Source organism: Leptodactylus fuscus, chromosome 3 (assembly GCF_031893055.1).
Source record: "Leptodactylus fuscus isolate aLepFus1 chromosome 3, aLepFus1.hap2, whole genome shotgun sequence".
Lineage (NCBI taxonomy): Eukaryota > Metazoa > Chordata > Amphibia > Anura > Leptodactylidae > Leptodactylus > Leptodactylus fuscus.
Window position 1 is genome coordinate 145,232,647 of NC_134267.1, and position 26,229 is coordinate 145,258,875.

General features: G+C 41.3%; 1 protein-coding gene across 1 annotated transcript in view; it reads right to left on the reverse strand.

Moving 5' to 3' along the window:
* Positions 1–676: 676 nt before the first annotated feature.
* Positions 677–26,229, reverse strand: part of PDE6D (phosphodiesterase 6D) — a 33,926-nt gene continuing 8,373 nt past the window's right edge. Inside the window, exons 2-5 of the mRNA XM_075268495.1 lie at positions 11,934–12,022; positions 8,053–8,178; positions 6,868–6,973; positions 677–1,667 (exon numbers count right to left, since the gene is read on the reverse strand). Of these exons, the coding sequence (XP_075124596.1) occupies positions 1,586–1,667; positions 6,868–6,973; positions 8,053–8,178; positions 11,934–12,022 (403 nt within the window). The 3' untranslated portion in view covers positions 677–1,585. The remainder of the gene's footprint in view (positions 1,668–6,867; positions 6,974–8,052; positions 8,179–11,933; positions 12,023–26,229) is intronic.

The window sequence follows — 26,229 nt, forward strand, 5'->3', positions numbered from 1 at the left end:
AGGTAAGTATGATACCTCCCCTACCTACAACTGGCAGTCATGCTGACGCTCCACTAAGGAAGTGCCGGCATGACTGCCAGTTGTAATAAGACGTCCCCTGAAAATAAGACAGGTCCTATATTTAGGGCGACAATTTAATATAAGACACCGTCTTATTTTCGGGGAAACACGGTATAAATAAGGGACATAAAATAAGCGTTTTCTTTGCCATTCTCAATTTCCAGCGCCTGCAGCTCCTTCTGTTTGGCTCAGGTGCCAATGCAGCCAATCACAAGCCTCAGTGATAGGTCCTGTACCAGTAACCTGACTAAATGTACTTCACTGCTGAGCACTGCTGCTGGGACTTAGAAATAGAACAGATGGAGCGACATTCGATAGAAACAGAACCTGGGAAAGGAGAGTAACTTTTCATTTTATTCCCCTATTTGCAGCACATATAAAATTTTTAAAAGGAGTTCAGACGACACCTTTTAGGGCTATCTGTTGACCATGATAATTTAAGGGAAGGTCTCTCACACAAGCTAGGATAGCAATGTTCCTTTTCAACAATGAATATAAGTCCCAATTCAGACATCTGTTTTTCATATACCAGTTCAGCAAACAATTCTATTAATTTTTTTTTTTTGGATGTGCTTTGTCCATGATTGAAAAGCTTTTCATGCCTGAAAAAAAAAAAAAAACAAAAAAAAAAAACAAAAAAAAAACCGGAAGACCATTTTTTAATACAATTGCCATACTTTGTTCATTTATCACCGATCCTAGACGTTATAGACAGCACACAGATAGCATTAGGGAGCTGGCTGCCATTTCCATGCTCCTAGACTTTTAATGGGAGAGATTGGTCTGTAAAATGGATTAAAATAAAGCATGTCTCCCTCTTTTTCCCATAGACAAAGTCAGTGAAAAATAATGGGTGTCTGCATAAATTAGTCTAAAATCAATAGGATCCCTGGGAAACACAAATGGCATGTGTCCCTGAAAAACAGACATCTGAATAAGGCCTCAGAAGAGCACATGCTCTGGAATCATTTCAAGATGACGGAGCTGTCATTTTATAGCCTCAAAAGGTTTCAGATCATGCAGTATAAAAAAGGTACAGTGGATACACTAACTTATTTCAGGACAACGGAAAGGTAGAAGTAATGTTGGGCTGTCTGATGTTTCCTTAATAGAGTTCAGAGGTACCTGAGCTTACAGTGGCCTAACCATTCACTCACCAGAGAGAAATGATCATACTATATAATATTACTCAAAAAAAAAAAAAATGCAGAGAAAAAAGAAACATGCAGTTTATCAATCTCTTATGAACAATTTGTAATAGTAGTGAAGGAGGTGGAAGTCAAGGACAAGAGCTGAATAAAATGCTCCAAGTGAGAAAAAGGTCATGTGCAATGTGCGGCATGGTGTGCCCACACCTCTGTGTTTAGAACCATGGGCATAGTCTCACAATGCATTCAAGTCCATAGCACCCAGCAAACGTTTTTTGTTTTTTTTTTTCTTTCCCAGAAGAGAACAGATGTAAATTAGAAAGAGAATGAAGGGTGGGTTACAAAAAAAAATAAAATAAAAATCAAGTGACTATTTTTCAAACATAGAAGAGTCTGACCCTCGATGTACTGACAAGAAGTTCAGCATCGTAGAACTTGGTTTCTATGATGACGTTACCACTGTAAAGAAAAACAAAGAAAAACTATTAAACTGCTACTGCAGTATACATAACACACTAACATGACAGGGTTTTGCAAAAGATCTTTATTACTACGTATCAAAGGAAGCCTGTCTACTATAAACAAGCCCTATTATGTGTAGGATAGATAAACTCCCTTTCCGTTGGTGATCTTTCTGTTGCAGAAAAGTTATCAATGCCTGAAAGAATAAAAAGTCATATGTAATTTACCCTAAGTAGTCACAGTGGGAGGGGAGCAGCTTCAGCCTAGTCACACTGTCCCTGTCCTACTTGATCCTACACATGATGAGACCAGTTTATGAGGGGGGGGGAAACACCTTACAGGTTCCATTTCTGCATTTCTAGTGTAAGCCATTTCTTCTTTTATGCATGGTGTCATTTCTCCTTTTCACATTCAATAGAAGTGTAAATAGTAATGTGAAAGTAGTGGAAGTAGTGTGAAATTTGTGGAGTTTAGGATTATGCTCTAGGAGTATGTTTGCATAGTTCTAGACCTTGCTGGTCTAGTTCATTGCCATGAATTATTCTGCTTGTTATTCCTTACTGCATCCGACATACTGATGAAGGTCTGATACAAGACCAAAACTTTTTAGTTTCTGGATATAAAAAACATAGTTTGTGGGAAAGCGCTCCAATAAGAGTGCCAGAGTTTTCTTTATATATTGTAACACAGATTGAGACCCTCTCTGAGCAACTCTGGCCTACTGAGTGTCATATTCACTATATTTATTGTATTTATCTCCATCACCCAGAGAATAATCATCAGAGACTCCAGGGAGGTACAGAAATAATGAACAGTATACATATATTAGGGCTAGGCAACTATGACCTAAATCAGAATCACAATTAACTGAACATTTTACCTCAATTATGATTAATAACTGATTATTTTAGGACACTCCCCTTGTTACATGCCACCCCCCATTTCTATGCCATGGAACTGAAGTTTGGATTGGTTATTCACATATCAGCAATCCTGATTGGATAGTGTACATCTAGTGACATAGCCTTTAGCTAATGGCAGTGTGAAACGGGATGGCATGGACGCAAAATAATTAAAATAATCAACGTGAGCAAGTTCGCTGCGACTAGTATGAGCTACGCCAAAATAACTTAACCTTTCCTCACCTGTCTGGGAATAACATTAGGCCAGTCAAAGTCATGATACTTTGACAAACACCATGAAGTCAACGTAGGACTGGGCGATTATGACCTAAATCAAAATCCCAATAAACTGAACATTTTACCTTGATGATGATTAATGAACTATCATTTTAGGGTACTCCCGTTTTTACATGCCACTACATCTTGGTTTTAAATATTTATGTATCAGCAATCCTGATTGCATAGCATACAGTCGTGACACATCCCTCAGCCAATGGCAGGGAGACAGGATAGTAAGCAAAATAATTGTAAATGTGAGAAATTCATATTGATTAATTGAGTAGACTTTCAATTTTTTGCAATTAATTGCCCAGCCCTACACCAACGTGCCTGTGACTGGCCCTCAGAGGAACTCCTGGGGCCATGGATGTCACCCAGGAGGCTGGAGAAGAAATGCCAGACTATGGAGCAGAGCCCCAGAGGTGAGGAGAACAGGGTATGTCTATTTTTCAGGACCTCCAAAACTAGTAATAAACCAAATACTGAGAGAATTTAGCCCTATATAGGACAGTGTTGACAATATCTGTAAAGTGCTGTGGAAGATAAGCAAGATAAGCAAGATAAATAAACAAGAGAAATCTAAATTAGGTCAATATTTGGTGTGACCACCCTTTGCCTTCAAAACATCTTCAATTCTTCTAGGTATGCCTGCATAGTTTTTGAAGGAACTAAGCAGGGAGGTTGTTCCAAATACCTTGGGAGAATTAACCACAGAGCTTCAGTGGAAGTAGATTTCCTCGAATCCTTCCATCTCTTCATGGAATCCTAGATAGTATCAACGACACTGAGATCAGGACTCTGTGAGGAACATATCACTTCCAGGATTCTTGTTCTTCTTTATGCTGAAAGAAGTTTTTAAAGGGGTTGTCCCATAACAAGGATCCTATCTATACTGCTAGTTTATGTGGATATAAGACTTTTCCTACATACATTGGTTTATCAAAACTGCTTAATTTGGCCGCTATCTTAATTTATTCACTTCATTGTTGACACTGGCCCTTGGGATTATCTGCTCATTTGTCAAGTGAAGTAGCTGCCTGCTCTCAGAGGGGGAGGGAGGGGCTGACAAGCAACGGAGCTCCTCATATAGGGGAGGGGGAGGTGAGAGCTCCGGGATTACTGTGCTGTTTATCTTAAGTTTTTCCACTTATCAGCCGGTTTAATTGAATTTGGCTGATAAGGGCTGAGATAAGGAGTCCGTTACCTCTGTATGTAATGCAAACTGACTCAAATCCAGCTCTGCTACATCAGTTTCCACATCAGCGTCATGCTGTTGATCATAGCAGATAGAGCAAGAGAAACCCCGCCCACTAATGTGCAAGAAATCCAGGAAGTGAAGAGAGTACAGAGCCTTCAGGCTGCAGAACAAGAGTTATGGAAATACCCCTTTAATGACATTGGCTGTATATTTGGAGTCTTTGACCACTTCACATTCGACTCCAAATTTATTCTGTCAGCAGGACAAAGTCTGACCCATTCCCTCTCTCCCCTTGGGTACACAGTAGAGGTGTAGGAACCCATTCTAACAGTTTTAGATGTTCATCTAAGATGGGTACCCGAGATCAGGTTTTCCCTTTCTGGTCTGTACTCACACCTCAATTATGCCTCTTGGGTACAAATAGTTTTTTTGCTTCATTTTTTGTGCATAAAAAAAATAATAATTATTGCTTGGAAGTCCCCTTATCTACCCAACCATAATCACTGGATTATTAACAATTATGTCCCCACATTCCAGTTACTATATCTTAGTAGGAAGGGTCCCAATAAATGTGAAGATATTTGGGCTCACTGGCTGGGGATAACGAAGACTGCAACGTGATTGGTTCTGTTCTAGGGGACTGGGGTGAGGAGACAGAGTATGCGTGAATTGTGGATGACTGGTGTAGCACCTTATATCTTTAGTTCTGCCTTGTATTGCTCATTAGAGAGGACATAATTCTCTCCAAAATACCCAACTCCATTTGCTGAAAGGCAGCTCCAAACTTTCAAGGGACCTCTACCATGCTTCACATTTGCCTGCAGAAAGTCATTATATCACCGCTCTCCAGCCATTTAGTAAAGTGCTTTGCGTTCCAGCCAAATATTTCAAATGTCGACTCCTCAGTCCAGATCATGTTACCATTTTGCTGCACCCTAATACCTTTGTCTTCATCCTTAGTTGTGCCGCCTTGTTTCCACATCAAAGGTACATCTTTTTGGTTGCAATTCGAGTTTTTTTTTCCTGTTGCATCAAGATTTATTGGTCAACCATTGAGTCTTCAGTCCTCAAAATTTCCAGTTTTCTTGTGCTGTTCACTCTCTTTGAAAAAGCACCATATTGAAACATTGTTAATGCAGTATAACGAGCTTATGCTTTGTTGCTGTGCTCAGTCTTGCCTTGGTGTATGATCTGTGACATGAAAAGGTTTTCCAGAACTTCACTCCTACACAGCCTTTCTGCTCCATTTAACAGCAATGGGTGTTCAAATTAAATATGAAAATGATCGATGTCACATGCCAGAATTATTGGATAAATAAATCATACATCTGACTATAATCTTACTAAATCCTTGAGTCTTTGCAAATGTATCTAGAAGAATTGATCCTGTTTTGAAGTCAAAGGGTGGATACAACAAATATTGATTGCTAACAAAACATCGCTGAGGTCAACGACCTGAACATAAAGATAAATAGTGCAGCATTTAAACAGGATATAATATTAACTATATGTAATATATATATATAAGGCATCCCCCGAAAAAAAGGCATGCCCGGCAGTGTTGTGCGGGGTTTTGGGGGGCGGGGCTTAGCGGAGCTCTGCAAGCTCCACTTCACTGACACAGCAGCCGTGCTCTGTGTGCACAGCAAAGCCGGCTGCTGTCTCTGCTGTTGTAGGATGAGCTCTCCCAGCTCATCCCAGAGGCAGAGACAGCAGCTGGCTTTCCTGTGCACACGGAGCACAGAGCACGGCTGCTGTGTCAGTGAAGTGGAGCTTGCAAAGCTCCGCTAAGCCCCGCCCCCGAAGCCTAGCTAAGCCCCGCCCCCCGAAGCCTAGCTAAGCCCCGTTCACCGCTTCCAGGACGAACAGCAGCACCAGCGCTGCTAGGAAGAAGGGAAAGGTAAGTATGACAACTTCCCCCCTACACTACACTACACTACACTACACTACCTACAACCGGCAGTCATGCTGACGCTCCACTAAGGAAGTGCCGGCATGACTGCCAGTTGTAATAAGGCACCCCCCGAAAATAAGACAGGTCCTATACTTAGAGTGACAATTTAATATAAGACACTGTCTTATTTTCGGGGAAACACGATATATATATATATATATATATATATATATATATATATATATATATATATATATATATATATATATAGTTTTGTATTGATGCATTCTGCTATATGGCCCATATATTTTTTAAAAACTGGATAACCCCTTTAAACACTACTTTTTTCAAGACAGAGTATACACTAGAGGGTAATCAATTTCTCGGATCGTTTGCATGGAGCATTGCAACAATATTGCAGTGAATAGCAAAATGACAGCAGCTCTATTAGACGCAGCATTCAATAGAGCTAGTGGTATGACAAGTCTAGGACCTTTCAATAGGCTCCTGGCTGTCATAGCAACCAATCACTGCCCTCCGGTGACGTTCAGGAGGGCAGTGATCTGTGAAATATGGCGGCACCCGTGCCACCTGCGCAATTTAGACGCCATAGTCCTGTTTGAATGCGGCATCTAAAGTGTTAACAGCCGCGATCGGTGCCCACACGGACCACAGCTGTTAGTGGCGGGTGCTGGCTGTATAATAGGGCCGGCATCCGCTCCTGAGCTCTCTCTATACATCCCCATGTGACTCAGTATTATGTCCTGGGTCGCTAAGGGGTTAAAGTCTATGGGAGTTGAAGGTCAGTGTGAATGAGCCCTAAAAAAGTTAAATTTGGCCTAATTTCCAGCTTGTTAATCTGAAAATGAAAGATCGCGTCCCTATTCAGTTTCCATCACAACAACATACTCGCCATGTACTTACGTTAAAACATTAGCTGGCATCATTTGAGACTCTGGTGCTGCTTCTATCATAGACTGCCAGGTGTTCACAGAATTAGGCATTACAAATCCAAACTCAAATGACCATTCTGAATGACAAAAAAAAAATAAAAAAACAAAAACAATAGTATAGGATTGTACTTTATAACAGTGACACATTAAAATTCATTCAATATTGTATCAACATAGCCAGAGAGATTTTAGAGTAGTTGTACAAGACAACTAAATCAGAACCTGTAAACTTGTATAGGTCACAGTAAACATTATTGTAACTTTGCTTTTAAAGAGGACCTTTCATTGATTTGGGCACAGGCAGTTCCATATACTGCTGGAAAGCCAACAGCACGATGAATTCAGCGCACTGTCAGCTTTCCCAATCTGTGCCCCGGGTAAAGAGCTAGCAGTGCTGGTACTGTAGCTCTTTACAGTCAGAAGGCGCATTCCTGACAGTCTGTCAGGAACGTCCTTCTTCACAGCAGCGCCTATTGTGCTGTGCTGTATGAGCGCAGAGGAACACCCCCTCTCCCCTCCTGATAATACTCGTCTATGGATGAGCACTTGTGAGCAGAGGGAGGAAGCATTCCTCCCCACTCACACTGTACAGCTCGATAGGCGCTGCTGTGGAGAAGGACGTTCCTGACAGACTGTCAGGAACGCCCTTCTGACTGTGAAGAGCTACAGTACCGGCACCGCTAGCTCTTTACCCGGGGCACAGATTGGGAAAGCCGACAGTGCGCTGAATTTAGCGCACTGACGGCTCTCTAGTAGTATATGGAACTGCCTGTACCCAAATCAATGAAAGTTCCTCTTTAATTACTTACAAGAATTTATCTTCTAGCTGCTACACATCTAGTCAATGGATTTACAGTAACAAAAATATATAAAAACCATCAGAGGGCACAGAAAAAAAAAACAACAAAAAAAAACCAAACCACATTGTGCGGAGACCTTTCTTTAACAAATCAATGCATTATACTGATCAAAATTAGTGGAAAGGAAATGTGTAGGTGTTGATCATAGCAACTGTCCAGAATCCAGCTCTTTTATTACACCCTTTGCAAAATTGAAAATTGACTGCCTACTATGGGCAAATGTTTTGCTGGTCTTGTGTACCAACTTTGATGGACTTCTAAGTTTCTCAGTGTTACTTCCATTTAAGTCACCATACCTTCTAAACATTGTCCTTTAAAGTAGACTTTCTGTTCTAATCTAAAATTCTCCATCTCTTCTTCAGATGCAAAGTTTATCTCTCTGGACACAGATTTGCATTTTAAGATTTTCTTGGGTACTCGAGCTATAGGAAAAACGTAACACAAAGTGAAAATCCATAAAGAATCATAAAACAGTCATTCAAATTCAAGAGGTTGTACTCTAAGGTTTTATATATTTAAGCATTAAAGAAAAAATCTGGCCCTTAAAAGATCTTAAAATTAGGTAAATACAACCACAAGAGAAATTACACCATACCATTATCTAACAAACACAAGGCCAAATTGAAGAATGGTGTGAAAAATTAAGTACATAATTACTGCTTACATAGGATTTAATAGGGTTAACTAGCCACCAGGTACTGCTAGTCAAATGCCGTTGACAAGTTGATCATCAGCAAGTGTAACCCACAAAAAAAAACAAAACAAAAAAAACAGAAGATTTGGCAGTTTGCTGGTCTGGAGCATTCAAGCATGTATTAATACAATGCCAAAGAGTAAAGACATCAATAATCTTAGATAAGAAATTGCAGACTGCCTATCTGGTAAGGGTTATAGCACCATTTCCAAACTATTCTCAAGGGAACCTGTTGGGTGATTACACCACCCTAAACTGGTCCCAATATGTGGAACATCAAATAATGACCTTTCCAATGCTGTCCCTTACCAAGCTTTCTGTTGCTGAAAAGTCACATTATAAGCCTTATGCAAATTGACCTTAACAAGTCATGGGGGGAGGCAAAGAGCAGATTTATCTAGTCATGTAGGCTTTAAACATAAGCTTAACTTTTTAGCAACAGAAAGGTTAGTGAGGGCAACACAGAGAAGGACATTACTTGATGCTGTAAATACTGGTACCAGTTTAGGGTGCTAAAACACCTGACAGAATCTCTTTAAAAGTGATTCTATCATCAGAATCCCTTTTTTAACTAAGCCTACGTCAGAATACATAGAAAGGAATCCGGCTCCTACTCCAATTCCATAAAATATAACTTTTATTGCATCAACTTAAAAAATCCATGGAGGATGCAAATCACAATTCATGTCACAGTAGATCCATGGCAATAAGGAAAAGAGCTGACGCGTTTCGAGGTAGAGAAATGGACCTCTTAGTCGTAGCTACGTCAGAATAGTCTTAAGAAGGGGCAATGCGGTGGCTCAGTGGTTAGCACTGCAGCCTTGCAGCGCTGGAGTCCTGGGCTCGAATCCCGCCAGGAGCAACATCTGCAATTTCTGTAGGCAGAAATTTATTCAGCTATTTGTTATTTTGTCTTAGCGATATGCTAGTATAGTGAAGTCCCCTGATGAGAGGTCTGTAACTGTATCAGGAACCGCATAGGGAGTATGGACAACCAGGGTCTTCTTCAGGGACAGCTTGGTACGGCCCTTGTCAGGGCAGGAGTCACTTGGGGTTCAGGGTAAACCGTTAGGGTTGACATTAGGGATTGTCCTTGGTCTCCTGGTGGCGCACCTTCCACCATGGTTTCTCCTACCTTCAGAGATTGGAAAGACTGTTTCAAATGACCACTTGTCTACATTATATTATATGACAGACAAGAAGCATACACGGAGTATGGATGTTATGCGCTGCACAGAGCCTTAAAGGGATACTATCATTAAAACACAATTTTTTCTGGTTGACATGTAGGAATAGCCTTAAGAAAGGCTATTCTTCTCCTACCTTTAGATGTCTTCTCTGCGCCGCCGTTTGGTATATAATCCAGTTTTCGTCGGTATGCAAATGAGTTCTCTCACAGCACTGGGGGTGTCTCCAATGCTGCGAGAGAACTCTCCAGCGCCGCCTCCATCTTCTTTAGGAACGTCCTCTTCATGCGTCTTCTTACAGAGCAGGCTGTCAAATTTTTAGGCCTCGGGCAGAGCCAATTGCGCATGCCCACGGCCACAAGAAAAATGGCTGCTTATACAGTAAGTGGCCATTTTCTTGTGGCCTGTGGGCATGTGCAGTCGGCTCTGCCCAAGGCCCAAGGCCTACAAGTTTCACCGCCTACGCCGGAAGAAGACGGAGGCGCACTGGAGAGTTCTCTCGCAGAATTGTGGACGCCCCCAGTGCTGTTTGAGCACCGGAGTCTGCCCACAGTGCTGCGAGAGAACTCATTTGCATACCGACGAAAACAGGGATTTCTACGGAACGGCCGAGAAGACATCTAAAAGTAGGAGAAGAATAGCCTTTTTTAAGGCTATTCCTACATGTCAACTCTTTAAGGGGTGTTCCAATTCTAAATTTTGCTAAATAGCAAGGCTTAAAGGGGCTCTATCAGCAAAATTATGCCGTATGAGCCCCAGATATGCCTGAATAGCCTTTAAAAAGGCTATTCAGGCACCGCTAATGTTATTTTAAGAGCCCCCAGTTTTAAACTAAGACCATAAAAACATATATGCAAATTATACTTACCGTGCACGGTGGGCAGTTCGTGCACTGGTGAACGTCATCTTTGGTCCCGCCTTCCTCTGGTGTCTTCTTCCAGCGACGTCCTCCTGGGCTCTTCTTCCACGCCTTCATCTTCTTTTCTTCCGGCCGGTTGTGTTTAAATCCCATGTGTGCGCAGTATTTCTCCCTCATGAGCGCTACTGCGCACGCTCCAGAGCAAATCTTGTAATGGAAGTTTGCAACATGCTCAGTATGCTCAGTTCCCCTTAGAGCTACAACAAAAATGACGCCGGAGTGTGCACAGTAGCGGTCCAGAGGGAGCACTACTGCGCACGTGCGGGATTTAAACACAACCTGCTGGAAGAAAAGAATAAGAAGGCGTGGAAGAGCGAGCCCAGGAGGATGACGCTAGAAGAAGACACCAGAGGAAGGCGGGACCGAAGAGGACGTCCACCAGTGCATGATTCAGGCATATGTGGGGCTCAAACAGCCCCCAATGTTCCTAACCTTTGGTGTGAACAGGAGCGCATAAGCCAATCAGTGGCTGACCTCCTGAATTGGGGTATCAGCGCTCAGCCACCGAATGGCTAAAACACTTGACACCAAATGTCAAAAAAGGCCAGATCCCCAGCCAAACAGACACTCTGCACTGGATCCCCAGCCAAGTAAACAGGTAAGTATAACATATATTATTTTGAGACCTCACTGTCCAGTAAAGTTAATACTCCTTTAATTAAACACACACACCTTGAAATTGTCTGAATGCTGTTGAGCAGAATTTTTATAGAAAATTGATTTTTGTAGTGGATCCAAAATGTTTGGTTCTTTGCATTACACATACTGTAATGATAAGATGGCTTAATTTTTTTTCTTAGGTTTTAGTAACTTTGCAGGATTCTGTGCTGAAATCCCCCAGTAATCTCTTTTGGCTGTGTTTTGCACAGAGCTTGAGCTTATGATTTGCATTCTGGAAAGTATAGTCTTTACATCAGGAAATGTACAGTAATCTGATGTAGAAAAAAAATGGTGCTATAGAAGTAGCCAGCAGAAATCTGAAAATGGTTCTGAACCATAATACAGGCTATACATTAGGAACAGTACTGATTTATAGTAACAATTTCACATCTTCATAAATAAAATAAAATGGAAAACAGTGGTGAACTGTGATTACACTGGGGCTCCACAGCAACAGACCTTGTAGCCCTTTAGTCTATTATGGCTTAGACACTTGTCATGTGACCAACACAAATACACAGGGCAACAGATGGTGATCAAAATGGCTGCCAAGGTGATCATTGCAATACAAATATAACACACTACAAATGTTGCAGGTCAAGCCTTACCCATAATGGACTAAAATACTCACATCCCGGCATATAAAACCAGCACTTAATGACATAAAACACAATGACATTTAAGAAAGAACACTTTAAAGGAGATTAAGCAACTTGCCTTCATGTTCGACTCCTGGAAATGACAGATCTTCTGCTCCTTGCCACATTGTCTTCCCCGTCTCTCCATCTCGAAGAATCATTGAATTTCTAATGAGGTTAAGGAATACATCTGCTGTGGTCTACAACACAAAGACATTCAGCCATGCATACATTCTCACTGAAACATATTCAGCTGTATCTCTTATGCTAGATGTCGTCCAGATAACACAAGTCCATGTGGCTGTCACATTTCCCATTCTACCTGCAGCTTGGTTGAGCAAATGCTGATGGTGTAAGTTTCAGCCACATTACGGTCCCATGCGTAAGTAATACTGTGAATACAGGATAATAAATCTATGGTCAATCTGGAAGTCATTGCATCATAGATCACTACTGATGCAGTAAGCTCAGCTCAGCAAGGGGGCTTCCAGAAAATGCAGCCAGACATGGCCATCTGAATCAGGCCTTAAAAGTGTTACTAGATTTCTGACAAGGATACAAATTTTCTAACAGTTGCCAGGATACATATCTCCCCTAAGGAACTACTGAAGTTACACTTTCACTGCAATTCAGGCATAACTAAACCTGGTCATGGCAATCTTAGGGCTCATTCACATGGGGCAAGAGAGGGAAGATTTTGGCATGGAATTCACCTCAAAATCCGCCTCTTCACAATAGAGGTCTATGTAGACTGCTAACGTTCTTTTTACCGCTAGCAGTTTGTTCCCGCTAGCATTGCTTTGGGCCTAATCCAGAGCAGAAAGCCGTGATGGGATGCCGTGCACTGCACCGGCATCCCATCGCGGCAGCCGCGACGGAATGTACATACGCGGAATTATGCAGTAACCAGGAAACAATCCCACCCCTCCGTAAGTGTACAAGCCCCAAGTATTAAGTATGTCTCAACGGGAGTACAAAATTCTTTTGCGCACCCTGCTTCTTGTTTTATTAAGTGTAAATACGAAAAATAAATAAATAACCCTATCCAGATCCTGTCCGATGTACAGTACATAGTCTTAAAGAGGTATTTCCATGTACATAATCATATCTATATTTGTAGATAATTAAAAGTTAAACATTTTTGCAAATATAAGCAATTAAAAATTCTGCAGAGTTTTACAAATTTTCTCTAACTTTCTTAGTGGTGGCAGTCTGTTGTCTTGATCGGTTGCCATGGATACGACCACTAATGCAGAAACTTTCTATGGTCTGGGACTTGTCAGGGACCCCGCCATGATTTTCTTATTGTAGCTGTGTTATCAGGCAGGGACACTACATGTATCAAAAGATATCCTGGCCATAATAAGGAAATCATGGCTGATTTTCTGACCTTAGAAAGTTCCTGCAATCATGGTCGTATCCACTGGCAGCCGATCAAGACAACAGACTGTGACCACAAGATATTTAGAGAAAATCTTTAAAACTTTGCAAAAATGTTTAACTTTTAATTATCTACAAATTAAAAAAAAAAAATCTATGTACATGGGAATACCCCTTTAACACTTGTGTTATTAATATGGTATATGGTGCTTGTTTATTATACTGATTCACTATCCTAGGGGCTTCTCTGTTGTAGAATGACTGTGGCCCAGTACACAAAACAAGGACCATAAAAGGCATAACTGGGAGTTTGCTCTGCTCCAAAGAGGAAAGTGGCAATGCACTCATTGCTCCAAAGAGCTCATTTGTGTCTCCATTACCAAGATATTGCCTGTCAATATGCAAATTCACAAAGGGAAAAAAACATTTGACTTAAGTGACTTATCTGCTGGGTTCTTATGACAAGTCACCATAAAACAGCATGGACACACATTACTATACACTGTCAAAACTCTACACACCCATGTATTTTTTGTAATGAATCAATTTGTAAATCTGAAAAGCTAAAAGTAAATGTAATTATTTGTATAATACTACTTTCCTATACATGTAAGAAGAAAGTGTACACTTTGGGGGTGATGTATAGGCCCTAACAGCATGGCTGAGGAATTATCTCTTAATGTGATTTGAACAGCTTAAGTTTTCTTCATCCTGACCAGGGGCAGAGAGTCACTATTATTAGCACCTTCACACTATGAATTCAAGGAGACAGAACCTCTAGAACAGCAGAGCATGGTTAGATCATATGTAAAATTATCACAAAAACAACAAACAATGAAAGCTATCCACACACAGTCAAAGAAAGCAGTAGCTGATGCACCAGCAGAACACAAGGATCTCCATCCCCACCCCACATCTGCTATCAGGCAATCTAGGAAGACTTCCATAAACAATAAATAGACATTGTCCACAATATTAAGAAGTAAATAGGCATCAAACCATACTAGGATTTGTAAACTCCCCAATGTAGATCATATATACCATCCACAGCAGCCCACACTCGCTGTGTCATGTCGACAGAAAAGGAGTACAGTGTTTCCTTAAAGAGACTGGCTTTGTAGGCCACCTTACAGTGTGCAGACTCTTACAGACCATAAATATTGTAAGAATTCTGGGTAAAAAAAAAAAAATATATATATATATATATATATACACACACACACACACACACACACACACACAGAAGTTCTTCTCACTTTAGTACCAACTAACCGAAGCCTACTCCTTATAGATCAATACCCTGTTTTCACCAGACCTTGATTTAGGATTAAAGCTAAACTACAACATCTCTTCAAAAGAAAGAAACCCATCTGCAAACAGCTGTTTCGGGGTTATAAAATAAAATAATCCTTTAATAGTCCCACCTTAGGGTGATAATGTCAATTAGGTTTCTTGAAAACCAGGCAATGATCTATAGAGAATCTACTGTTTGCTTCCAAAAGGTGGTGCTAGAGTGAGTTCTCTCTTTTTCGATCAAAGAAAACTTATTTGCATATTCATATATCAGGAAACGCACAGACGCAGACAATATGTGACAAAGGTTGAATAAAGTTGTGAGGTTCCCATGTGAGTTGAGGGGGTTTGTCTGTTTTGTTTTTGTTTTTTTTGTTTTTTTTTTTGGGGGGGGGTATGTCCACAACATCTACATGAATGATCCCTCATATTACTGTATGCAATTTACTGTAATTTTTTTCTAGTGCAGGGATTTGCAGTTGTTGCAAACAATTACTAAAAGGTGCCATAAACAGCAGCTACTGGCAGTCACCTGTACAATACATTATGCTCCCCATTTGTGGCCCTATCAGTGCTATCCCCTTAATTCCCACCCCCCAAGCAGTAGAATGCCCCTTTAGTGTCCCTCTAACATTAGTATAGTACCTTTGTGCCACACACACAGTACAATGCTCCAGTGTGGCTCTCTTAAAGAAGCTGTAGTATGAAAAATGGGAAGAAAAAAAAAAAAAAAAAGTAATACTTAACCAAGCCCTTTTACCAAGGAGCTTTCTACAGCTCTTCTTCCGCATATCTTATCTCCGAGCCTCAGACAGCGCTTGATTGAAAAGGAAGTTGAAGGTTTCCTGCACCACCACTGTATTGAAGTTCAGATAGAGTTGACATCAAGGCACGTTTCCATCTTGTTACCAGAGTGTCGCGCCAATCTTTTGACATGTTTGGTTACATTCATTTAGCTCATTTACCCATTACACAGGACAGATCCATATGCTATATAATTCTACTGGGTGCACAGGGGGTTATATGTACTGATATCAAAGATATGTGGGCAGCATTTTACATTAATATACATTTATGTTTTCTGATTGCATAATATAATTTAATTTATATGATGGCAACATATTCCGCAGCACTTTACAAATCAGAGGATACATGAATAGACATGTATACACAAGTACAGTACATATCAAAGAATAGGAGCAAGGGCCCTACTCACCAGAGCTAACAAACTATGAAGAAAAAGGGGTGACACAAGGAGGTAAGAGGGCTTGTTTGGTACAATGGTCCAGCCATTTTTAATATATAAGGTTATACCCTATAACTGAACCTGTATGAGCCCGTCACCAGTTGACATCTGTGAATATACAGATACTAAGTGCGTAGAGTGAAGAATAGCTTCTGGATGGAAGGAAAAGGAGTAGAGTAGAAAGGATAGCTTAGGATAAGAAACCTTATCTTAGTATAAGGAATTGTAGAACAGTCTGAACAGGTTGTGCCTAAAAAGATATAGGTTTATAGGACATGTTTGAAGTTGCCATAGTTTTAATCGGATTGTCCAGGATAGCGCATTCCAGAACACTGGTGCAGCTTAAGAAGTCTTGGAGATGGGAGTGAGATGTTTGGAAAACAGACAATATAAGTCTAAAAGGTCATTGGCAGAATGGAGAGGACGATTAAGGTGATGTAGGGAGGTGCAGCTCTATGAAAGGATTTATGGGAGAGTGCGATAATTTTCTATTATATTCGGTGGTAGATGGGCAATCAGTGCTGTGTCTGGCACAAGGTAGATGCATCTGTGTACAGCTTTGACAGAATGAGGACACTGGTGGCTGCATTCAGGACAGATTGTAGAGGGGAGAGTTTAGAGAGAAGTTAGAAGAGCATTGCAACAGTCAAGAAGAGAGCGAGTCAAGGAAACAATGGGGTTTCCTGAGGTTTCCACTGTGAGAAGAAAAAAGGAAGACTCTGGAGATGATTTTGAGGTGAAGGTGACTGACTATATAGGCTGAAGGATTGGTCTAAACACAAAACCAAGATAGTGGGCATACTGCTTCAGTGTTCTAGAAAACAAATGAAAAGATAAATGAATACCCTTTTTATCTTTTATGTGAAAGCAAACTTTATGGGCTAATCCCAGTATAAACGTGAAACGATCCACTACTGTAAGACATTATGTAATGCTCTAAAATGACAAGCCTGCACAGTTTATCTATAGCTACAACAGTGGCATGCAGCAATAAATAGTCTGGGAGATTAGTGACCTGCACACTATCAATGCCTACAGACAGAATGAATATCTCACTAATGATACATTTTGGCAACCAAGAATGTTAAAGTCATCAGTTTAACCATTTGCACAGTAGAAATAGCATTTCCAGATGGAAAACTTGGTAAGGCAAATCAGAGGAAGAACTTTCCAGTGAAAGGGAAATGTGCGTGGGTTTATATGGCACACATGTGCTGAAAGGCTTCAGGCAAACATGATTGTGAGACAACAGGTTGTTATACCTTCATGATCAGCCCCTTCCCCAGAGTTCTCCATACACAGCAGGTGTTACTCTAGGGACATCTTAGGCAGCTGACACGGAAAAGTGGTTAACACTAGGATTACTGCAAGTTCAGTCTAAGATAACACTGCTTTGCAACCTCTAGGAATTAGTACTTTAATCTGACAGACAGCTAAGACCTTAACGCTATAGAGATGGAGGATGGGGTTTACTTTAATAGTAGTAGCTCCAAGCATGCTACTGACCATGGGTGAAAAATAAAGTACATCTCAGATGTAAATCTATGCCATAAATGGCTTATAATGGCCTTCTCTTGTAACTTTCTACCAAGGCTGTGCGAGAGGCTCAACACTCTGTAGAGCTCTGCATCAACCACAATGGCAGAAACTGCAACCATGGATCTTTCCCAGTCATCAGATTCTTACCCAATGACTCAGATACTTGATGGTAAGAAAGATGGGCCAGTAAGGGCCCTTGCACACAATAGAGCCCGTTTGTAGAAAATGTTTCGTGTGGGCTGCATTTACTGGACTGAACTCAGAGGTGTTTAAAGGGATCCTATCATTGAAATCAATTTTTTTGGTCCCTACCATGTAGGAATAGCCTTAAGAAAGGCTATTCTCCTACCTTTAGATGTCTTCTCCGTGCCGCCGTTCCGTAGAAATCCCGGTTTTCGCCAGTATGCAAATGAGTTCTCTCACAGCACTGGGGGCTAAAGAACTCTCCGGCGCCGCCTCCATCTTCCTCAGGAATGTGTCTCCTATGCGTCTTCTTCCAGGGGTTGGCTTCAAACTTGTAGTTCTCGGGCAGAGCCTACTGCGCATGCCTGCGGCCACAAAAAAAAATGGCCGTTTACACAGTAAGTAAGCGGCCATTTTCTTGTGGCCTATGGGCATGCGTAGTTGGCTCTGCCCGAGGCCTACAAGTTTCACCGCCTGCGTCGGAAGAAGACACAGGAAGAGGTCGTTCCTTAAGAAGATGGAGGCGTCGCTGGAGAGTTCTCTCGCGGCATTGGGGATGCCCCCTGTACTGTTTGAGTACTGGGGCCCGCCCCCAGTGCTGCGAGAGAACTCATTTGCATACCGGCGAAAAACGGGATTTCTATGGAATGGCGGCGCGGAGAAGACATCTAAAGGTAGGTGAAGAATAGCCTTTCTTAAGGCTATTCCTACGTGTTAATCACAAAAAGTTCCATCAGAATGATAGGATCCCTTTAAATTGCTAGGCAAGTCAAAATATTTCTGCAAATACAAATTATTGCAAATTTTGCAAAGGTTCATCCAACCATTCTAGTAGTGACAATCTTTTGTTTTGATTGGTTGCCAATGAATATGACCATGACTACAAGAACTTTCAATGGTCTGGCACTTGTCACAAACCCAGCCATGATTTCCTTATTGTGTACAGGTTATTAGGCAGGGACACTACATGTAAGAGAAGATAACTCAGCCACAATAGTGGCCCATATAAATTTCCTGCATTCATAGTCATATCCATTGGTAACCAATCACCTAGTTTTAAAGAGTCAAGTATGGGGAGAAGGGTCCACCTGGTGGTAGCATTTCTTCTTCTCTCTGGCTGAAAAAGGGTATGGGGGGGGGGGGGATGGAACTTTCCTTGGCCGGAGCACTTTCTAAAACTTATCTGAAACCTGCAGCTTTTTATGGTTGTATTTCACAATGACCATGTTTAGGTTGACAGGTCGCCTTTAAGGACTTCTAATACTCTCTGACAACTACAACTTCCATTAGCTAAAGAAAATCCAAACGGAGCTTAGGATGATGAAGGTTGTAATAGTGAGCCAGCTGCTGTGCTCTTCTCTCTACTGTACAGTAAAACTGCAGCTCCTACAACAGTTACTGCTGGAATACATTTTCCCTTTTAAACATAATCTGCTTTGGATGCAGTCCTAGAAACCTCACATAAAGGAAAAAATAAAAATAAAAACAGATGTAGCCGATTTTTTTTCCAACATGTTTAACGGATTACACATTTTAAATATTTAATACCAAGTAGTTGACGGCAGGCTCAAGTCAGGGTTCTGCCCGAGTTATTGGAATATTATCCGGCTCCCTCCATCTATCCCATAATGACACCATGTATTAGCAATCTTCCTGAGAGCATTAAAAGCCCATCATCCTTATGGCAGAGGCAAGCTCTGCAGAAAATAGACCTGGCCCTACTCACTAGTCTCTGCTATAAATGACAACAAGATGTGTACACCTGCATTAAAAACATTCACAAGAATGTGTGCCTGTCATGAACACACCGCAGTGGCGCTAATTTCCTAGATGCACCATAAATTCCACCTCAGTCTTGCCATACGTGCAGGCCACTCAATAAACCCACACATCCAGAGCCAAAGTCTTCTTGCTACCTGCCATGAGCAGTACTAAAGCTAGCTTTCCTTGTGGTCACAAAGCTCTTCATTTATGGAGCCAGGGCTGTGAACACATTCTATCCACAAGCTGAAAGCATTACCTCGTACAGCTACCCACTTTTGTTACAGTGAGGAGACTCCATGTAGTGGTAAATCTTGCAGATTTAGTGTATCTGAAGTTTTTCCAAATGTGATTTAAGCCAAGGACATAGCAGGTAGGATTACACACAGTCGTGACCTTAGAATCATCACTAGAAAGAGTACAGAAAAGATTGAAGTTTTATACATGGTGCAAATATAAAATAAAAACATATGTTTATACTTACATCTTGTATATGTAGGCCTCCTTAGATAGAGCCAGCCATCGTGAACTACAATTTGGAGCAGTTATTTCGGCTTTATATTTTTACACAGGATATTTGTTGCTGTTTTGCTATAAAGTAGGGCTGGGAGATTAGAACCTAAATTACCGCAATTAAATTAGGCATTTTATCTTAATTAAGACTGATAATTAATTAACCCCCAGGGCAGATTATAATGGGGAAAAAGATTGTAGACAAAGGCCAAAATGGTCTATTTGCTCCCATCATTATCAGACCTTGTAATGAACAGTTATGGGACAGGGAAGTCTACATGAGATGAGCATGTGTCAAGCAAATATTGTGAGATTTCGCTCAAAAATGTCCAAACCAGTAGTGCTATTGTAGTCTTCAGACCCCAGAGTATAACAAAAAAAAAAAAAAGTCTGTGTTAGCCAACTCACCTGGGTTATGGCGCAATCTTCATTGGGTCTTGAAACAAGTGAGGGACTTCTGAGGCATGTGACTAGGCCTCAGTAGTCATGTGGGTCACACCGCGTTGTGCACTTGGCTCCATATATGTCACATTGCCACATGACTGCTGAGGCCCAATTGCAGGCTTCAGCGGTCCCTGAAGTCATTTAAGAGGATGGAGCAGGCCCACAGAAAACAGGGACCTGTGCCAGAGCTCTAGGAAGGTAGCAACACCTTTTTTTTTTTTTTTTTTTTTTTTTTTTTTTTTTTTTATGTTTGATCCCCTCCCCTGGGCCTCTGAAGAGACCCCTGAGTATAACAGCAGTAAGGGGCTGTTCACACGGAGTAAACGCGAGCCGATTATGGCAAAATACACGTGTAAAAATGGCATTGAAGTCAATGGGAGTCTGATTTTTAAAAGTGTATTTTTTTACACGTGTATTTTGCCATAATCAGCTCGCGTTTACTCCGTGCGAATGGCCCCTAACAGTTTGGACATGTTCTGTCTGAATGAAACTGCAGGTAGAACCCACCTACCTACAACGTGCACAAAATCACATCAGTTTACCAAATTGGTGTTTGAAGTAGTGTTGTGCAATTAACCCATTTATGGCTAGAGTTCCAGTATTAGAACTGATTTTAAAAAATATATATATATATATATATATATATATATATATATATATATATATATATATATATGAAAATTTAATAAAAATTAGAGTTGAAAAAAAAAAAAAAACCCTGAAAAATATATACAGCCTCTGGCAAAATGGATTAATCGAAAAATAACATGAAAAAAGCCACATCTACCACAAAATTTACTAGAAACAGAAGGATGCAGTGTCGCACAAACACCTCCATTTGGCAAATACAAGACACAAAAAGCTGCTCCCAAAAAGCACTTGGCAACCAGACTTGTCAATTGATTTTTTTGCGGGTGATGTGGCTTATTCTTCATCATTGTCACTGACCACTCACACACTTTCTGCAAAAAAAGAGACTTGCCCTTCAATATGAACGACTGCATAAAGGTTTGCACCCCCCTGGAAACAGATTAGTCTTCCAAGCACTCGATAATATCTTTATAATATACCATACATGTAATTAATGCTACATTTTTCCATAAAAATCTTAATGTATATTGCTAGTCTTCTATATGAAAAGCAGCCACTTACTAAAACAAAGCTAAAATTCTACATGCCCATATCACTTGTGATCCAAGGAGAACCCAGCACAGAGGTGAAGTAGAATTTAAGGATTTAACGAAATTACAGTCACACCAGGGGCAGTATACATCTACTATTATACCATCTTGGCACTACAGTGCCCTTGTCTTGTCTAGTTCTTCCAGTTTTGGTGCAGTGGGAGCAGTAAAACGGAAGGCTGAAATGTACAACTGTTACTTAGCACAGTAATCTCTTTTCCCCTGGTCTCTGCATGACGCAGGTTTAGGTCTTACACTATGCCAATAACTCAAAAGGAAAGCAGATACAAAGACTTGAAAGCAAAGCAGGACTGGGCCACACATGATCTATTCATGATCTCTCTACAGGAAAATTACCATCCCTTCTGGTCCCAGAGGTACATAGCAAGTGCTCACATTGGCCATAGCAACATTTTCAAGGAAAGATGGCTCCAGTCCTTCATGCTGGACTGGCAAAAAATTTTAGCTTATTTTTCAGGAAAATTGTAAAGTGTAAGAACAAACTTAAAAAAAAAGAAGAAAAAAACACCTGGAACAATACAGTGGTAATGAGAAGACTGTAGTAGGGTAGGTCACCGACAGATATATAAGAAAGTTCAAAAAACAAAGAGATGCAAACAGCCCTGATCCGCAATGTATAAGTATCAAGGTGAATAAATCTTTATAGTAAGAAATGTTAGTGGTTTCGGTCAGATTCGTGGTGACCGATGCTCAGAAAGTCTCCCTCGGCAGGGACAATATACAGCAGGAATGGATAAACCAAGTTTTCCAGCATCAACAGATCATCCGGATTCCATAGGAGTTAAAACGTAACTTTTAATATAAGTGAATGATGGTCACATTAAAAAGTTCATGTGCAGCAAATATGGTTGTGGAGCCTACGCGTTTCAGGGACTGGTTACCCCTTAATCATGGAATCCAGATATATAAGAAAGTTGTTACATCGACCTGCTGTTCATTATTTAGGATATTGTGTCCATAGCAATTCTTAGGCTGAGTGCACACGGGGTATTTAGTCGGAAACTAAGGCGGAGGCCACCTCAGGTTCTGGACCAAAAAGCGGGTAGCCGCGACTGAATGCCGATGCACTGCACCGGCATCCAGTCGCGCACTCTGCTCCGAATTAGGTCCAATGAATGGGCCTAGTCGGGAGTGTCTGCGAATCAGCCTGAAGAATGAGCATGTGTCCGCTCCTGACCAGACCTGACCAGCTCCCATTGATTTCAATGGGAGCAGTCTTTTTGGTCAGGATTTTGAGGCGGATACGGCTCAAAAATACCCCGTGAACTCAGCCTTAGAATCCGGTGAACCAGGGCTCAAACTAAAATTTTTAAACTAAACAAAAAAGCTGAATTGAACAAGTGGGAAGGGAAGTGCATCTGGCCTTGCATAAAGAAAAAAAAAAAAAAAACACAGACAAAAAAACCCCATGTATCTGGAATATATATATATATATATATATATATATATATATATATATATATATATATATATATATATACACATACATACATACACACACGTTCTGGTTGTGTCAGAATATGGAGACTATAAGAAAAAAAAAAAATTCAAAATTTTGGACATAACCAGAACTACCGTATTTTTCGGACTATAAGACGCACCGGACCATAAGACGCACTAAGGTTTTAGAGGAGGAAAATAGGGAAAAAAAAAATTTAAGGAAAAAAAATTGGTGAAATATTTAATAACCTAATAATATAATATTTCACCAATGTAAATAGAACCGGGGGCTTTCGGACACAGGGATACCAAATGTGTATGTGTTTCACAGTAATGTTTTTGTTTTATATGTATTGTAGGGATATGGGGGTGATTTGAACATATCTATCTATCTAATCTATCCTATCTATCGCCTGTCCGTCCATCTGTCTGTCTGTCTATCTATTCTATCTAATCTCATCCATGGATGGAAAGAGACACCCTGCAGTGAAGCTATGTAAGAAGAGAAAAAGGGGCGGGCCAGACGGGTGAAGGAGGTGTGGTTTTCTAAGCAAACTTGAAAACACACCTCTTTCACCTGTCTGGCTCGTCCCTCCTTCACTGCCTCTCAGATGTCGCTTCTGCAATGAAGCCACACAGGCAGGGAAGTAGGGGCGGGCCAGACGGGTGAAGGAGGCGTGGTTTCAAGCTTGCCGAGAAAACCACGCCTCCTCCTCCCGTTTGGCCCGCCCCTCCTTCCCTGTCTGTGTGGTTTCATTGCCGGAGCCAGATCTGAGAGGCAGTGAAGGAGGGACGAGCCAGACGGGTGAAAGAGGCGTGGTTTTCTCGGCAAGCTTGAAACCACGCTTCCTTCACCTGTCTGGCCCGCCCTTACTTCCCTGCCTCTCAGATCTCGCTCCTGCAAACACGCGACACAGACAGGGAAGGAGGGGCAGAGCAGACGGGCACCGTGCTGCTCTTCTTTTCATTCGCACAGACGGGACACAGACGCTGCGCACGCTGCATTCGGACTATAAGACGCACACACATTTTCCTCCCATATTGGGAGGAAAAAAAGTGCGTCTTATAGTCCGAAAAATACGGTATATATATATTTGGAATCACTGCAATTGTGCTGACCTGCAGAATATAGGTAACAAGTCATGGCTGCACAGTGAATACTGTAAAAACAAAACCAATAAGAAAGTGGCACAAATGCAATTTTTCTCTAATTCTACCCTATTCTGATTTTTTCCAGCTTCCCAATACATTGTATAGAATACTAAATGGTAACACTACATAGTACAATTTGTACCTCCACCAATTGCATCTCTTTATATCAATTAAATAGCCCTCCTCTACTGATTTAGGCAGAGTTGAAATTTTTCAATTTAGGCTCTGTACTCTCAGTAGGGCAGTGTCAGACAGAATGTGCATTTTTGCAACTTTCTTATTGGCTTTGTAATTACAAAATGAAATGTCACCTGTATTCTATGTTTCGCTACGATTCTGGGGATACTAAATGTATATAGTGCTATATGCATTTTGATTCCTTAACAAAAATCCAAAAAGGTTATCCCACACCACTGGCGAAGCTCTGTAACCCCCTCATTGATGGAGAGGCTCCAGGAGTTCCTCCTTATTAGGAGGATGAAGGCTTTGGACACAGAGGATTCTCCTACCTCCTCTAAGGCTGGGTTCAGGTGGAGTTTTTTGGACAGGATTTCGAGGCAGAGGCCGCCTCAGAATCTGGTCCCAAAAACAGCTAGCCACAACTGGATGCTGGTGCAGTGCATACAGTCCAAGGGCATCCAGTCGCGGCATTCCACTGCGGATTAGGCCCAAATGAATGGGCCTAGTCAGGGGAGAGTGGCACGAGGCGTACGAATCCACCTGAAGAAAGGGCATGTCGCTTCTTTTTGCTGTGAGCAGGAACAAACCGCTCACGGAAAAAGGAACCCATTGATTTCAATGGAAGGCTTTTTTTGAGCCGGATTTTGATGTTTCAGTTATACCTATGGAAATGCAAGATATCAAGCATATAAGTAATGCAGAAAGCATACAAGCTCCAATGGAGTCCCCCCACATAAAGACCGTGGGTTACGGTATGGTCTTGGAGGGCGGAATAATGTTACTATGGATCTCTGTGCATGATTCACATGTTCTTTATGTGGGGGCACTCCATTGGAGCCTGTATGCTTTCTGCATTACTTATATGCTTGGTATCTTGATATAACCACTGCATGTTGATGGTATATTTTTATTATACAGCACAGGTGATTCTATTAACATATAATATGTAGTTATACATCAATACCTCCTCCTCACCACACCTTTTTGGGTTTAGTCTGTTCTGCTATATATATATATATATATATATATATATATATATATATACACATATACACTCACCGGCCACTTTATTAGGTACACCTGTCCAACTGCTCGTTAACACTTAATTTCTAATCAGCCAATCACATGGCGGCAACTCAGTGCATTTAGGCATGTAGACATGGTCAAGACAATCTCCTGCAGTTCAAACCGAGCATCAGTATGGGGAAGAATGGTGATTTGAGTGCCTTTGAACGTGGCATGGTTGTTGGTGCCAGAAGGGCTGGTCTGAGTATTTCAGAAACTGCTGATCTACTGGGATTTTCACGCACAACCATCTCTAGGGTTTACAGAGAATGGTCCGAAAAAGAAAAAACATCCAGTGAGCGGCAGTTCTGTGGGCGGAAATGCGTTGTTGATGCCAGAGGTCAGAGGAGAATGGCCAGACTGGTTCGAGCTGATAGAAAGGCAACAGTGACTCAAATAGCCACCCGTTACAACCAAGGTAGCCAGAAGAGCATCTCTGAACGCACAGTACGTCGAACTTTGAGGCAGATGGGCTACAGCAGCAGAAGACCACACCGGATGCCACTCCTTTCAGCTAAGAACAGGAAACTGAGGCTACAATTTGCACAAGCTCATCGAAATTGGACAATTGAAGATTGGAAAAATGTTGCCTGGTCAGATGAGTCTCGATTTCTGCTGCGACATTCGGATGGTAGGGTCAGAATTTGGCGTCAACAACATGAAAGCATGGATCCATCCTGCCTTGTATCAACGGTTCAGGCTGGTGGTGGTGGTTTCATGGTGTGGGGAATATTTTCTTGGCACTCTTTGGGCCCCTTGGTACCAATTGAGCATCGCTGCAACGTCAAAGCCTACCTGAGTATTGTTGCTGACCATGTCCATCCCTTTATGACCACAATGTACCCAACATCTGATGGCTACTTTCAGCAGGATAATGCGCCATGTCATAAAGCTGGAATAATCTCAGACTGGTTTCTTGAACATGACAATGAGTTCACTGTACTCCAATGGCCTCCACAGTCACCAGATCTCAATCC